This window comes from Pelophylax lessonae (assembly GCF_965119305.1).
Source record: "Pelophylax lessonae genome assembly, chromosome: 3".
NCBI classification, from domain to species: domain Eukaryota; kingdom Metazoa; phylum Chordata; class Amphibia; order Anura; family Ranidae; genus Pelophylax; species Pelophylax lessonae.
This window is the reverse complement of record NC_138770.1, coordinates 221,553,321-221,567,855: the sequence shown is the minus strand read 5'-3', so window position 1 is coordinate 221,567,855 and position 14,535 is coordinate 221,553,321. Positions and strand designations below refer to the sequence as shown.

General features: G+C 40.5%; 1 protein-coding gene across 3 annotated transcripts in view; it reads right to left on the bottom strand.

The window, feature by feature from the left end:
- PLOD2 (procollagen-lysine,2-oxoglutarate 5-dioxygenase 2) overlaps positions 1–14,535 on the bottom strand; it is a 282,208-nt gene that overhangs the window by 232,370 nt on the left and 35,303 nt on the right. For 2 of the 3 annotated variants that reach the window (XM_082248890.1, XM_082248891.1), the window contains exon 1: positions 12,536–12,677. The exons of the other annotated variant lie outside the window; for it this stretch is intronic. In XM_082248890.1, the coding sequence (XP_082105016.1) occupies positions 12,536–12,638 (103 nt within the window). In that variant the 5' untranslated portion in view covers positions 12,639–12,677. Of the gene's footprint in view, positions 1–12,535; positions 12,678–14,535 lie in introns of those variants that run through there. 3 annotated transcript variants of the gene reach the window in all.

Here is a 14,535-nt window from a genome sequence, read left to right as displayed (position 1 = left end):
TACTTATGCTCTGGAGTTTTCGCCTGCGCAGTTCCTCCTGCACCATTCCCCCTCTTCCCACGCATCGTACACGAAATCCCTTGCGGTACACATGATAAATGCAGCCAGCCAATGCATCCCTGTTTTGTGGACTTCTACGCAACCACCCACGATTAAACAATGGTTGCACCGTATTGTTAAGATCGCCGAAATGGAAGAGCTCATTCATGTTGCACATGACGCCCCCACTAAATACCACAAGAAATGGGCGTGCTGGACCCATTTTACAACTACAGCAGAATTTTCCAATCTATGTAGTTCATGAACTTGGATTCCGCCATCCTTTGGATCCTTGGATCCTGCCTATTTTTTCCTCTACCTTTGTGCTCCTAAGTACACCTAATCCCTGATCTCCGGATCCACGACATGATTGTTTAAGCTTGGACCCCATGTTACCTCCCACACCCTGATTGCCTGTCCCCCATTTATATCCGCTGCCCTCACCTTGGACATTGCGGGATATGTTTCCCCATCCCCCTTTTTTTTTTTTATCTTTTTTTCTTTTCTCCTCCCCACTCTTTCTCTCCCTCTGGTCTAGCCTGCCCTTCTGCTTCTACTTTCTTATTTCCTGGTACCCGCTCCCCCTTTTCCCCCTGACATTATTAGGTGCTACCTGGCTGTTTGGCTGGTCAGAACAGCTCGCACCTCTACTCTACACCTCCCGAGACCCTTCGCCGGGGTCTCCTTAACACGCTGACAACTATCCCTACCTGTGCCTGGGCTTCCAATGCCCGGTGTATGGGTTTTTCTACCGCCTTGCCCCATCTGGGTAGTATGTTACCCCCTAGAGATTCCCATAACTCCGCACCTTTTACGTACAAGCCTTAGCCACATGAGCACTATGACCCAACTTGACATTTCTGAGTAGTTGCTTGGAATGGCTTGCCTCTTTTCGGACACTTATTAATTTTTATTCTTTGTATGCTGGTTCAGTTGTCCTATGTTATGATGCTTTATTTACCTTGTTTAACAATTCATGCCTGTATTTCCATATGCATTCCTTGTTTTTGTATAGCATCTTTAACAGTGCATGTCAGAGCACAAACCAAGCCATGAAGTCCAAGGAAATGTCTGTAGACCTCCGAAACTGGATTGTATCGAGGCACAGATCTAGGGAAGGGTACAGAAAGATTTCTACAGCTTTGAAGGTCCCAACAAGTGCAGTGGCTTCCACCATCCATAAATGGAAGAAGCTTGGGGGGGGGGGGGGAGCCTTAGTCAGGGAGGTGACTAAGAACCCAATGGTCACTCTGACAGAGCTCCAGTGTTTCCCTGTGGAGAGAGGAGAACCTTCCAGAAGAACAATCATCAAACAAAGTATTGAGCAAAAGCAGTGGATACTTATGTACATGTGATTTTTTTTGTTTTTGTTTTTTATTTTTGATAAAACTTGCAAAGATTTTAAATAAACTTCTTTCATGTGGTCATTATGGGGTATTGTTTGTAGAATTTTGAGGAAAATAATGAATTTAATCAATTTTGGAATAATGCTGTAACAGAACAAAATGTGGAAAAAGTTAATATTTTCCGAATGCACTGTAGGTGCAACAATAACTCTCATATGTTCTGCGATTAGTAGTTCTTTCAGTAGGTAGTAGTGATAGGTTTAATGCTTGTATAATAGATTCTTCCTAGGGGAACCTAATGGTTATGATGTAATTTCCTGTTTCTGTGTTCCTGTTATTGCCACATGTCCAGACACATTTTGACTGGCAAGAGTCATTTCTGCAGCAGGTTTCCAAAGAGTTATCAACCTAGCTACAGCCAAAGTACTAAGTACTGCAGCAGATACGGCTCAGAATTACAGCAAAACAGTCTGTGAAAGAAGGGCCAGAAAGCAACATGACGGCTGCTAAAAGTGCTGCTAACAAACCAGAACTTACAGTCCTGGAATTCTAAACTGAACATGTCGCTAATAATAGAGGGTACATGGAAGTGTACACAGTGCTGTATCCTGGCCTAGGCCAACAAGGCTCAGGCCTAGGGAGGCACTTTTCATTAAAAATATTTAATTATTTGTATAATGACTATGGACTTCCTATTTATTATACAAATAAGTAAAATAATCCTATAATTGCAATCAGTGGCAGCAAACACAAGTCCAAATATCCTAAAAGATCAATCTACTAATCTTGTGACATATGGCTGTACTAATGGGCACTGATAAGACTGCACTGGTGGCCACTGATGGGGCTGCACTGGTGGCCACTGCTGGAGCTGCACTGGTGGCCACTGATGAGGCCACACTGATCTGCTGCACTTATGGGCAGAAAGATAAGGCTGCACTGATGAGGCTGAACTTATGGGAACTGATGGACACTGATATACTGTGGTTATGGTCTGTGGTTTACAGATGACAGGGTGAGTCGTAAACAGGAAGGGGTGTGGCCTTTACAGGAAGGGGTGGGTCATATTTAAATTAGGGGGTGCACATGTTTAGTCAGGCCTAGGGCAGCACAATACCTAAATACACTACTGAGTGTACACCAGACCAAACCCACACACAGATGCGTGGACAGGGAAAGACCAAAAAGTTCAAAAGTTCTATAACCCTGGTCAAATTGTGCACCGATGAAAGTGCAAAGGAAATGTGGGAGGTGCTACATAAGGTCATGAAAGACTAAATACAAGTAATAAACTGTACAGTACATAATTAAAAAGCTACACCAGACTTAGCTCATGAAAGAACACAACACATGCAGGACTATACGAGATTCACCTTAGAAATAGTGGAACACCTGTGAGGTAACAGAGAAGAAACAAAATACTTTCATATAGCAGGATTGCTACTCAGTGGTTTCCCTGACACCAAACACTTGATGCTCACCCAGATGATGATCTTACACTGGAATACAGTATGCTGCAGGCAAGATTATGGGTGAACGTAAGTAAACAACAAGTCCCTTGAAGGAAAAACTGAACAATTTGTAAAGAAAAATGAACCAGCAAAAGACACAAGTTGATCAGTTTAGGAGTGGCTGTTGTAATATAACAACCAGTTGGCACCCTTATTAGGGTGAGATTACATCTCCTGTGTTAACCTGCGTTTACCTTTGTGCATGCACTAAGCAGCTGCTCCCAACGTCAGACTGCGGAGGACATCAGCTAAAAAAAGGCACAGAGCCGACTGGAGGGGCTCTGAGCCGCATGATCGGCAAGCACAGCGATCACAAATGTAAGCTGTGTAGTACAGGGTTTATGTTTTTTTTTTCTTACTACACAGCTGGCAATTGTTTGAGAACATAGTGTTTTGGGGGGAGTGCCAGTGACCACCAATGATGATCATTGGTCACTCTAAGGGTTGACCATCACAGATTGTTATGGAGAGGTTTAAAATGCCACTGACCATCAAGGATTGTGGAATTGCTTTGTGAACAAGGGTAGGGGGTTTAGGAGGGAGACTAAGCACTAGTTTGCGTTAAAATGTTATAATGAAATGTTCATTACTACTACACAGCTGCAAATTCTTTGGGATCACAAAGAACATAAAAAGGTAAAATATACATTTAATATGTTCCACGCACTAGCAGTCATGAGAATGAACACTATACTGTTCATAGTACTGAAAATCTATAAATGCACTACAACCACTAGTAGAATAGTTCTTACTGAATAAAAGTACGTAAAATAACAAATTATCTAAAAAAATACCACCAAAAAGACGTCTTTAATATTTAAAAATACGCATGTTTATGCATAGAGCCTTTAAAAAAGGTAAAAGCATTAAACATTATAGAAGATAGTTTGTGCATTACTATTTTTTATTTTCTTTAAGTAACAAAGCAAATAGTGTATCAGAGTGTGGGTGTAATGGCCAAGACAGCTTCTCATGCATTTCCTGCAATTTACACAGCATTTTCCACAAGGATCTTATTGAGAAATCGTTTTGGCCATTTAAAAAGTATAAACAAAGTATATGGAAAAAAGTTACCCTGTCCCAGCAGAAGGTGACAGAGACTGCATAGTGGAGCAAATGGGCAGCAAATACTATTTACATGTCAGAATTTAGTGAGAAGAGATGTAAATCCCTGGTTTGTCTAAAGAGAATCCCCTGTCTTAGTAAAATATAAAAATCAGGTCATATGGCTTAAAAGAGAAAGCCTTTACAATCCCAGAGAAGTCTCAGAGAAGCAACCACCCTTTCTTCAACACACTTGCAGTCTTTCCTAATTCCTAAAAGTGCAGTAACCCAGAGAAACAAAAATCAAAAAAATCTGAGTTACTGTGTTTTTTTTTTTTTAAGAGTATGAACTATTTATTGAACATCAAGATGTTATGGTTTCTGGAGGCCATGTGGATGCCAACAGCAGATTTTTAAAAAAATCCAGCATTGCTGATTTCTGTTTCATGTCACTCGAGTCAGGTCTGGGGCACATAGAAATGTACTAAAAAAACACTGCATCCCTTGCCACCCTTCAAAATAAAAAACGCTGTGCTTCTCTCCACTAGCCACTAGAAGGTGCTGTGCACTATACAAGTACATCCTTTACGTCTTTATTTTTCCATAGAGCGGGAGCACTTCATTTATTACTAATTCTTCTTATTTCTGGGTCTGCCAATGTAACTCATTTATGTATCCAGATATCCGAAGAAAATCTTTTTTCCATCATGAAATTTAGGGTAATAAAGCAGATGCAAATATAAAAATAGCCAAAAAAAATGGTTCTGAACCATTTAGTATAACCAAAGCATTTCTTTGAAAGCAGCCCAACACTGTAGGAAATGACTGAAAGTCCCAAAAAAAAAAAAAAAAAAAAAAGCCTAGAATTATGTTTTTCTTGATTTCTACAAATGCAGTCAATCAAAAATAATTAGTTGAAAGGTAGCCAAAAACTGACCATAAAACACATTGTAAGCTCTTATGACCTGGGCTCTCTTAACCCTCTTGTATTTTATTGTAACTATACTGTCTCTCTTTAGATCATAAAGCACTGTGAAGACTACACTATATAAATCTCGTAAAAAAATAATTTAATCTAAAGATCATTGCAGTATTTTTTTTATATTAAACCTGACGTTTTGGGATACATTACCATACATATTAGTTGCAATGGTGTGTATCCCAGTAGCTGCTACTGGTGAAAATCTGCTGTGTTGTGTCTCCTTCAGAGTCAATGGATTTGGAGTTAAGCAGGCCATAAATGGGATCAAAATTTGACAGGTAAGCAGGGAGCGGCCAAATATACAATTTTTCAATCTAAAGATTGAATTCATGTCAAACAGGACTGTTGGAAAATGTTTGTCAGTCAGTGGCTGCAGCCACTGATCAGTGCATTCCGACAGCAGAAAAGTTGCCACTGTCAGAATACTATGACAAAGTGAGGAGGATTTCTCCTTCCACCTTGCAAGTGTTGATAGGAGAACTTGCTTTTCTTTTTTTTTCCCTGGATCGGCCCTCTAGCCGATCAAAAAACCACACACACACACACACACACACAATGGCCAGTCTGAACAACTGTAGCTACCAGTGAGAAAAGGTGCACTACCCACCACCATTCACAAGATTTAGTCTGCCCTCTCCACCATTCACAATACTCGTACTACTACACTCCCACAATGCATCACATTCTGCAAATGTAGGGAAAACAGTTGAATGGTAGGATCTATTCCACCCATTCACAGAATGCATTGCAGGACAATAGTACGAGATTTGTGAATGATGGTGAAGGAAGAAGGGGCAAGTGAGCGGCGCAGCTTGTCTCAGTAGCAGCAGCTCCTGCTGCTGTTAACTCTCACAGCAACAGAAGGCTCATGACAATAACTGGCAGACACAGTAGGGAGGATTTTGTACCAGAAGCAGCTGCCTGCAGTATACACACCATTACTTATACCTAATGTGTTTTGTGCTGTACCCCATAAAATTCCACAGTAAAACTCAGCTTTTAAATTGAAATACAATTTGTGCAACTCTAGGAAAGTTTTGCACCTTGAGTCCACACAAAATGGACACCAAATACACATTGTTTAGTCTCTCCGAGCGCTCAGCACACCAAATGAAAGTTGTAGTGTGACCAGCTGGCTTGTCACTGTGCAAAGGGTTTATCTATCATGCCAGAAGGACCTTCGCCAAGACAAATATTTATTCAATTTAAAGCTAAAGTTCTTATGCTTTTCTACTACTCTCCACTTTGAGCATTGTCCTAGGACCCTGGTGTTTAACCAGTGGCTCTCAGGACCCCTGCAGACTGTAGTCTGCGTTTCCCTATTGTGCTGTAATAGCAGTGATATCTAGCTGTTAAATGGGTCGGCAGTCTATGTCACCTGGCACATGTCCGCAGTCATTCCACAACTTCTACAGCATGTTCTTAGTCTTTGACCATTCCCTGCAGCATGTCTGCAGTCTCTGGCCAACTCTTGTAGCATGCCCAAAGTCTTTGACCATCTCCAGTTGCATGTCTGCTGTCTGACAGTTTTCTGTAGCATTGTATCCACTAAATGTTATGTGCAGTACTTGGATCATGTCAGGGTCCACACTTGAGGCCCCCTGTAAGGCTGGCAATACATTATACATCTTTCCAATTAAATTTCCTTTAGATTTACCTTCAAATATGTAGTGTAAGTGCCTTCCTCATTCTATACAAATTGAAAGGGTTTAGGTTTGACCTCATATTATATGGTTTTGGTAAATCTAAAAAGGAAGACACAAGAGTGTTGTATAATGTATGGCCAGCCTAACAAGAAAGTTGACCATCACTGTTCTTGGGCTTGTTGACATGGGCTGTGGAAGTGCATTAAAGCAGATGTAAACCCCATTCATGAAATCTGACCTATGCACATATACATGTAGTATTTATGTATATCTCTCCAAAGGTCCTGTGTCTTTCTCCTGCTCCATTCCTCTGTTATCAGCATGACAAATTATCTAACACAGGAGATAAAAGTAGCTGAAAATTTGTGTTGGGGAGGCAACTTGAAGCAAGATAAGCAGAGAGCCTGTTAATTCACAGCACACCTCTGCAAGTTTCCTCTTTCCTCTACCTATGTGGAGGGGGGGTGTTTGCCTTTCCTCCAATTAGCTCACATACAGTGTATGCCCAGACTCCCCTCCCACTGCTTTAGAAAAATTTCTAAACACAATGCACACTTTCTAAAGAGTCTAGAAAGCTGAAGACTGCAGATATACAAGTAAAACTTATGTAGGGAGATTGGTTTCATCTCTGTGTATCATCTGAGGCTTTTCACTTCACTGGGTATGTGTGAGCTTTTACAACCAATTTAAATGCTTCCCTTGCCACTTGGCTCTGAAACACTTTCTACTGGTGATAAGTAACTTATCTGCAAATCGGAAAGTATTAGTGTAGTTTTGGTTGTTCCCTTGAATCTCCAGACAAAAAAAAAAAACCACACACAAAATCAGGCTGATGCTTGCAAGGAAGTTCTGATTCTGAATCAGATTGGTAGAAGTAAAAAGCATCCTAATACTTGCATTCATTTGTATAAGGTATTCTGCTTATAGGAGAAACTGCACAAAAAAAAAAGACAAACATAAATTTCTCCTCTGGGTCTCATAAAGGGGTTCCTCAGGATCAAACATAAAAAAAGGGAGCAGGGTGGACAGGGGCACTACAAGAATGTCTGAATGTAACACCAAAGCACTGAGTTGTTAGGTTTTGCTCCTTGTATTCTTTTCACCAATGACCTTACATTTTTGACTGAAGCAAACTTATTTTCTATAGTGGCAGTGGGAGGGGAGTTGTATCAGCAGCTCTACAAAGCAGAACACTAAACTGAACCTGTCTAAGCAGCTGTTATCTGTCAGATTTACAGCTCCCTCTCAATACTGGAGGCTGCAATGGGCAGAATGGATGTTGTGCTACTTTTAGGGCAAGAAAATCACGGTATTCATTGGTGTGCTGCCCTGGAACTAGCACAGATCTTTCCCATCATTACTTGGCTCCATGCGCACTGAAACGGACCTTCAACATCAGAAGTCTAAAGATTGTAGGACATGGTTCTACCAAAGTACCATAAAGTCAATCCACCTCCTATGATTCTGCACTGGAGGAAGAGCATAAAGAGTGGGAATTTATCTAGTATGGGGTATAGAGGTTAAACTAAATCTAAAAGAGAGTCTAAAAAATATTTTATTATCTCCTTTAAAATTAGTAGACAATACTGGCAGTCCCCAAGTTTCAAACATCCGACTTACAAATGACTCATACTTACAAACGAAGGGAAACAACAGGAAGTGAGAGGAATTCTACCCCATAGGAAGAGAAATTCACTCCTGTAAGAGTTATCATGGGAAAAAGGTGTCTCCACTAAAGCTGTCACCAATCCTTTTTTCCACAACAACCCAAAATGCTCAAAATCCAATTGTCACAGGGACAGAAAGTGAGGCAAAATCTTCTGAACAGGGGCACAAACCGCAAAACAAAAATGTTACAAGAGAGTGTTAACCTTTCCCTATGCTATCCCAAAAAAAAAAAGTAAAAATTATTTTTTTTGGGCTGGAGTTACACTTTAAAAAAAAAAAAAATGTACCTGTTTCAACTTACGAACAAACCTACAGAACCTATCTTATTTGAATTGCATTGAATTGTTTAATGCATAAATTATAATAATGACAGTAGATGAACAGTATAGATCACAGATTCTTTGGAACTCAAGGTTGCAAGCTAACCCGGAGTTTTAAGCCCCGTACACACGATCAGATTATCGAACGATCTGTCGTCCTTTTTGTGGCATGCAAGTCTGATGTGGAAAGTGAAGAGGTTATTTTCATACGAATTTTCCCGTACGACAGAATTCAACTTCAGAAGTGATGTCATGTGTTGGATTGCTTTGTATGTGTTCTTTCATCTATGAGCATGCCTAGTCTTGCTCTTAAGATTTTTTTCAGAGGAAAACTATACTAATTAAACGAAAATCGGAGGTTGCGCTGACGTACGATAATTTTATAGCCTGCACATCCAGTTTTTGTCATCTGAAAATCCGTAATCGGCTGTCAAAAGCACTATACTAACAATCCGAAAATCGGCAGATCGTTCATTGGATGAAATTTCCCTTCCGATTTCCGTATCGTGTGTACGGGCCTTTAGATTGACCATACAGCAGTAAAATTTTGTTGAGAAATGTTAATTAGATGAATATTCATTCAATTTTCCTAATGGTTAGTGGGGTCATATTGGTGATTGTCTGACTGTAATGATGGGAAGATTTCATGGAGCAGGATGGAAAATATTTCTTGAAGGAATAAAAATCGAATTGTGAATTTATACGTTTTTCGTAAGACAAGGCACAAAACAACCCTGCTTAATACATCAGGAATTCCATTCGAATAGCAGGTGTGGACAACATTTTAGGGGCTTTCAAATGAAATGAGTTAACTCAATGATGGCAAGATTGAATGCTCGATAAATTATTTTTTCAAATTTCTGTACGAACAAAGTTCTATGGGTGTATGGCCAGCTCTAGACTCTCCCTGAAAGAGCTTTCCGTTTCTTTTCCAGGTTCCTCCCTCTACACAAAATGTACTGGTAAGGGAAAGTATATGGGATTCCATTCAAACGGTTTGCAATATTGTAATAGCAATGTTACTTTGTTAGCTTCTTTGATGTGAATGATATATGTATTCCACAAAGCACTGCAGAATGTGTTGGGTCCATGAAAATGAACAGAAAAAAAAAAAAAACATAGATGTGCTTGCTTAAAAATCCCATGAGTCTGTTAGAGAATAAAAAAAGTTCTTCTATAGATGATATTTAAATTAGAATACAACTAATGGGCATGTAATACACCCAAACACAGACAACTGGTATCCTATTGCAGTCAGACTCATTGGCTCGACCTTGCTGTCTACATTACAGTAATCTGGTAAACTCATAAAAGCAGGTTGCTTTGGAGAACATCTTTCAGTGAATCAGTTAGGAACTGCTCACTGGCCGACGTCAGTCATTAATACAGATGATGATTGTGGGGCTTTGCCAGCTTCCTAAGATCACAGCAGCCAATTGTACCTAATAGGAGTCCTGTAGTGAAAGCACGTCTCCGTGCGCTGCCTGGCTGGGGAAGATTTTTCCATTGAGAGCTGAACTTTGAAGATCTGCCATTATGAATTTTGCTTGGTAATGTAAGACTGTTTTAAGGTTTTCTTTTCAGAATCATTACCTCTCCATGTTTAAGGCGATTTAATAACACGCTTCTTTTTTTACCAGTAATATCAGGCAAAGAATGTTTTGTTGGGTTATGTTACAATAATATTACTAATAAATTGTCCACAATGTTTTATAGGCACAGCAATAAAAAGATGAGCTTATTTTCTTTATAGCCAGGATTTCTATATACAAATAGAGCTGTCAAATACCTATACATAGCTCATGACCTTGAACTGTTAAAGTCCTATATGATATATTATATTGGCACTTTACCTTACAATACCCTCCGGTAATATATTTATATTTCTTTTTGATATATCACTGGACTTTTTCCCAATCCAATAAAAGTTAAAAAAAATAATAATAACAATAATAATAAATAATAATAAGTGGAAGGGCCCGATTGTTTAACAGAGACATATTCTAAATAATTATATTAGATTTCATATTAACAATAGGAAATATGCACGGTTGCTTTGGGTTATCATCATTATCGACCTTCACTGTTCATTTGTAATTTGCAGAAACATTCTAAAATGAGGTCATGAACAGGAAATCACAGGCAGTTCATTAATAAAATATATTTAAAAAAAAAAGTTTCAGAATTTTTTGCCAATTCCCAAACACTGTTCTTTGAAAACTGCACACACTTTATATAAACTAAAGGCCCGTACACACGTAGCAATTGTCGGCCGTAAATATTCGGCCACCGAACGATCGGCCGATTGTCGGCTTGTTAGTATGATGCTTCCGACAACCGACTGCGACTTTTCGGCCGAACAGAATCGGGTGTGCAGGCTATAAAATTTTTGTTGGCCGTCACCAGAACGGCCGATTGTTCGCCAGTCAGTACAGAATTCGGCCGACTAACAGCAGATGAGCAAGACTGGGCATGCTCAGAAAAGAAAAAACACACGGAAAGTTAACCATCACATGGCATCACGTCGGCTGTTGTTGGCCGACAAAAATTTGTGTGCAGTCTTTAGCACTTTTCAACAGACAGGACAGCACCGGACAAAAGACGGGCGATCGTTCGGCCGACATTCGGTACGTGTGTACGGGGCTTTAATCCAACAAGCAGAATCGCAGTGACAGCCATTAAACTGACTTTTGAATCATTTACTAGCCTAATAAAGGGGGATCATTAGCTTGTGTGTAAAACAAAGCACGGCAATATAAAGATGCAGCCTGCAGGGCGGGACTATGTAAAGAAAGTGACATTAAATTCTGTTTTTCTTTTTTTTTTTAAATCTATTCATGTTTTCCATGTTAATCTATTCTGTTTTTTTTTTTTTTTTTTTTTTAAATCTATTAAGTAAAAAGTACTTTTTTGTCTCCTGTGAACCAGCGTCCTGTTAGAGGGTGGCTACTTTCAGTCCTTATGGTTCCACTGTATGTAGAAACGTAGATTGCTCCGAAGATGGACTAGGGAAGGATCATGGTGTAGTGTGCATCGCCACAACTAGCATGCACTGTTCCTTCCAAACAAATGGAAGTGAAGAGGGAACAGAGAAGTTTGCGAGCTCACAATTGTTACAAAAAAAAACAAAAGAAACAATTGCATGCATAAAAAAAGAAAAATTTAGAGACATAAAATAATGGAGGTGCCTAATAAAAACTTATTGAAAACTAAAATAATGGAGGTGTATGAAATATTTTTGAAGAATAAGGATATAGTTTAGCGTCACTTTCACTAGTGAATAACACAAAGCATTGAGAGTTTAATATTGCAGCTAGTAGGGTGTGACTCCTTGTAAAGAAATAACTTGGAAATTAACAATGTATCCAATAAATGTCTTCTGCTGTGTTCATGTTCACTGCCAAGCAGAATACTTCATTTTTACATAATTGAAATAAAATCCAAGGTCATACATAGAACAATGCACATTCCAGTATCCCCAGGTCAGAACAAAGAATCAGGCAGATCCCACCAAATAAAGTCCAATTGTAATGGGGGAATGTGGATACGTGCAGAGGAACGTGTAAAATAAACACAGCCTGCTGTCTGGGACATTCAATGAATCACTGTGTGAGCACCTTACAAAGAAAGCAAGTTCCTCCAAGTCCCCAGATCACAGCAAACCTCTACAATCCACAGCCTGCTGCCCAACCCACATTTTCTGCATCAAGCCCTTACTTTTATATGCATATCACCTATACCTGATCATGTAACAGATGACACCTCTATGTAGTCATAGAGGGAATGTGCTTATTGGTCAGTGTTAACATATATAAATGTCTAGGATATACCTATTTAATGCAAATCTTTCAATAAAAGTCATTTCCTTGTCTAAAACACTATAGAATGGAATAGATGATGTGCTGCAATAGATGGACAACAATTAGGATACAGGAGAGGCAATGATGACAGCTAATCCCTCTGATGACACCCAGCTTACCTGTAGAGATCAGAGGTTCCTCTGTGGCTGTGCTAAGCTGAGATAACACAATCAGATAGATGGCTAGTCTGTAGAGTTGGAAGTGAATATAGCCCCAAGGCATTCTTCCTTCTGGAGTGTAGCAGCAGCAGCTGAGAATGACTGAAGTGTGCTAACTAATGAGAGGGCTAGGCAGCACTAGAGAGAGCAGCCAGCTGGCTCCTCCCCTCCTCTGCTGGCCTGGGAAAAGAAGAGGGGGGTGATAAGTCATCAGCTACCCCCAAGCCTTTCCTGCCAGGGTGCTGGCTGTGTATACTGCCTATAAGGGTAGCACTCCTAGCAAAGCTTTTATCTTCAAGTTTTCATTTCTTGGAAACATAACACATTTTTGTTTATACAGGCATCAGTGTAATATTACTGATTTCCCATGCATTCATTTCATAGGGATGGGACATAGACAGAGCAGAGATGAAATGGCTCAGAAGAGCAGCCAGACTCTCCAGAATCTGCTGATAGTGCAAAATATTTAGAAGGGAATAGAGAAAACAGTAAGATGCCCAAAATATAAAAGCTGCTGTTTGATCACTGATTCCTATTCCTGGCAGTGTGCTCTGTGCTCTGATCCTTCTTCATTCAGGAGTGCTGTGCTCTCCATAAAGTGCAGGTCCCATAGGGGTGTTCAATACATAGTTAGTCAGGTTGAAAAAAGACACAAAAGTCCATCCGGTTCAACCAACAAAAAAAAAAAAAAAAAAAAAAAAGCAGTATTGAAAACCCAACCATACAATCGCATATGCTACATCCAAAATGCAGGAAAAGTGGATCCAAAGTCAATCCACAACCAATGAAGAGCACAAAGGTGTAAATGGAGCTTGCAGCATCACTTGGGACAGGGTTTCAGCTGGAATAAGAGTCGGTTCACACTAATCCGACTCAAAGTCGCCACGACTTCGGGCGACTAATGAAGTCACCGGTGCAGCGTGACTTCAGCACGGCTTGCAACGACTTCTCATAATAGAAGTCAATGCAAGTCGCTCCAACTTTGCAAAAAAATAGTGCAGGATCCTTTTTCTAAGTCAGAGCGACTTGAGTCGCTCTGATTAGAATGGTTCCATTGCACAGCAATGGATCAGTGTGAACCGGTTCACACTGGGGCGACTTGTCAGGCGACCTGGTCGCCTGACAAGTCGCCGTGGATCGCTTGCCATAGATTAGCACAGGACCTTTTCTAATAGGAGCGACACAAGTCGCTCCGACTTAGAAAAAGGGTCCTGTACTACTTTGGGGCGACCTGGAGTGACCTGCATTGACTTCAATGATATGAAGTCCGTGCATGTCTCTCTGAGGTCGCGGTGCGAGCTGTGCACCGCGACTTCACAGGTCGCCCCGGCAAGTCGGGTCGCCTGTATGTGAACCGGCTCTAAGGGGATATGTCTTGTATCACAATAATTGTTTAAGCCCCCATTCACACTGGGGCGACGCTACTTCGCACCGCGACCTCCGAGGTCGCGGTGCGAGCAGCGCGCCGCTACCTCGGAGCGGCCGCCACGGACTTCGTAACATTGAAGTCTATGGCGGTCGCCTCCTGGTCGCCCCAAAGAAGCTCCGGACCCTTTTTCTGAGTCGGAGCGACTTGTGTCGCTCCTATCAGAACGGGTCCGCAGCTTCCCTATGGGAGGCGACCTGCGGCGACCTGTGAGGCGACCAGGTCGCCTCACAGGTCGCCCCAGTGTGAATGGGGGCAAAATGTAATACATTATACATAACAACATATAACAAATGCAAACATTGAGGACTGTTTTAAAAATAAACACTGAACTAAAAAAAAAAAACAAAATTAATAATTTGCAGCTTACAAATTCTTAGATTTGGTGGCTGCATTCATTTTATTTTTTAGCATTTATTTTCACCTGGTGATCCGACCAGTAACACACCTCCTGTCTTAAGCCTCGTACACACAATCAAATTATCAGACGAATTTTCATCAGTTTTTTGTTGGATGCTAGTCTCATATGGAAAGT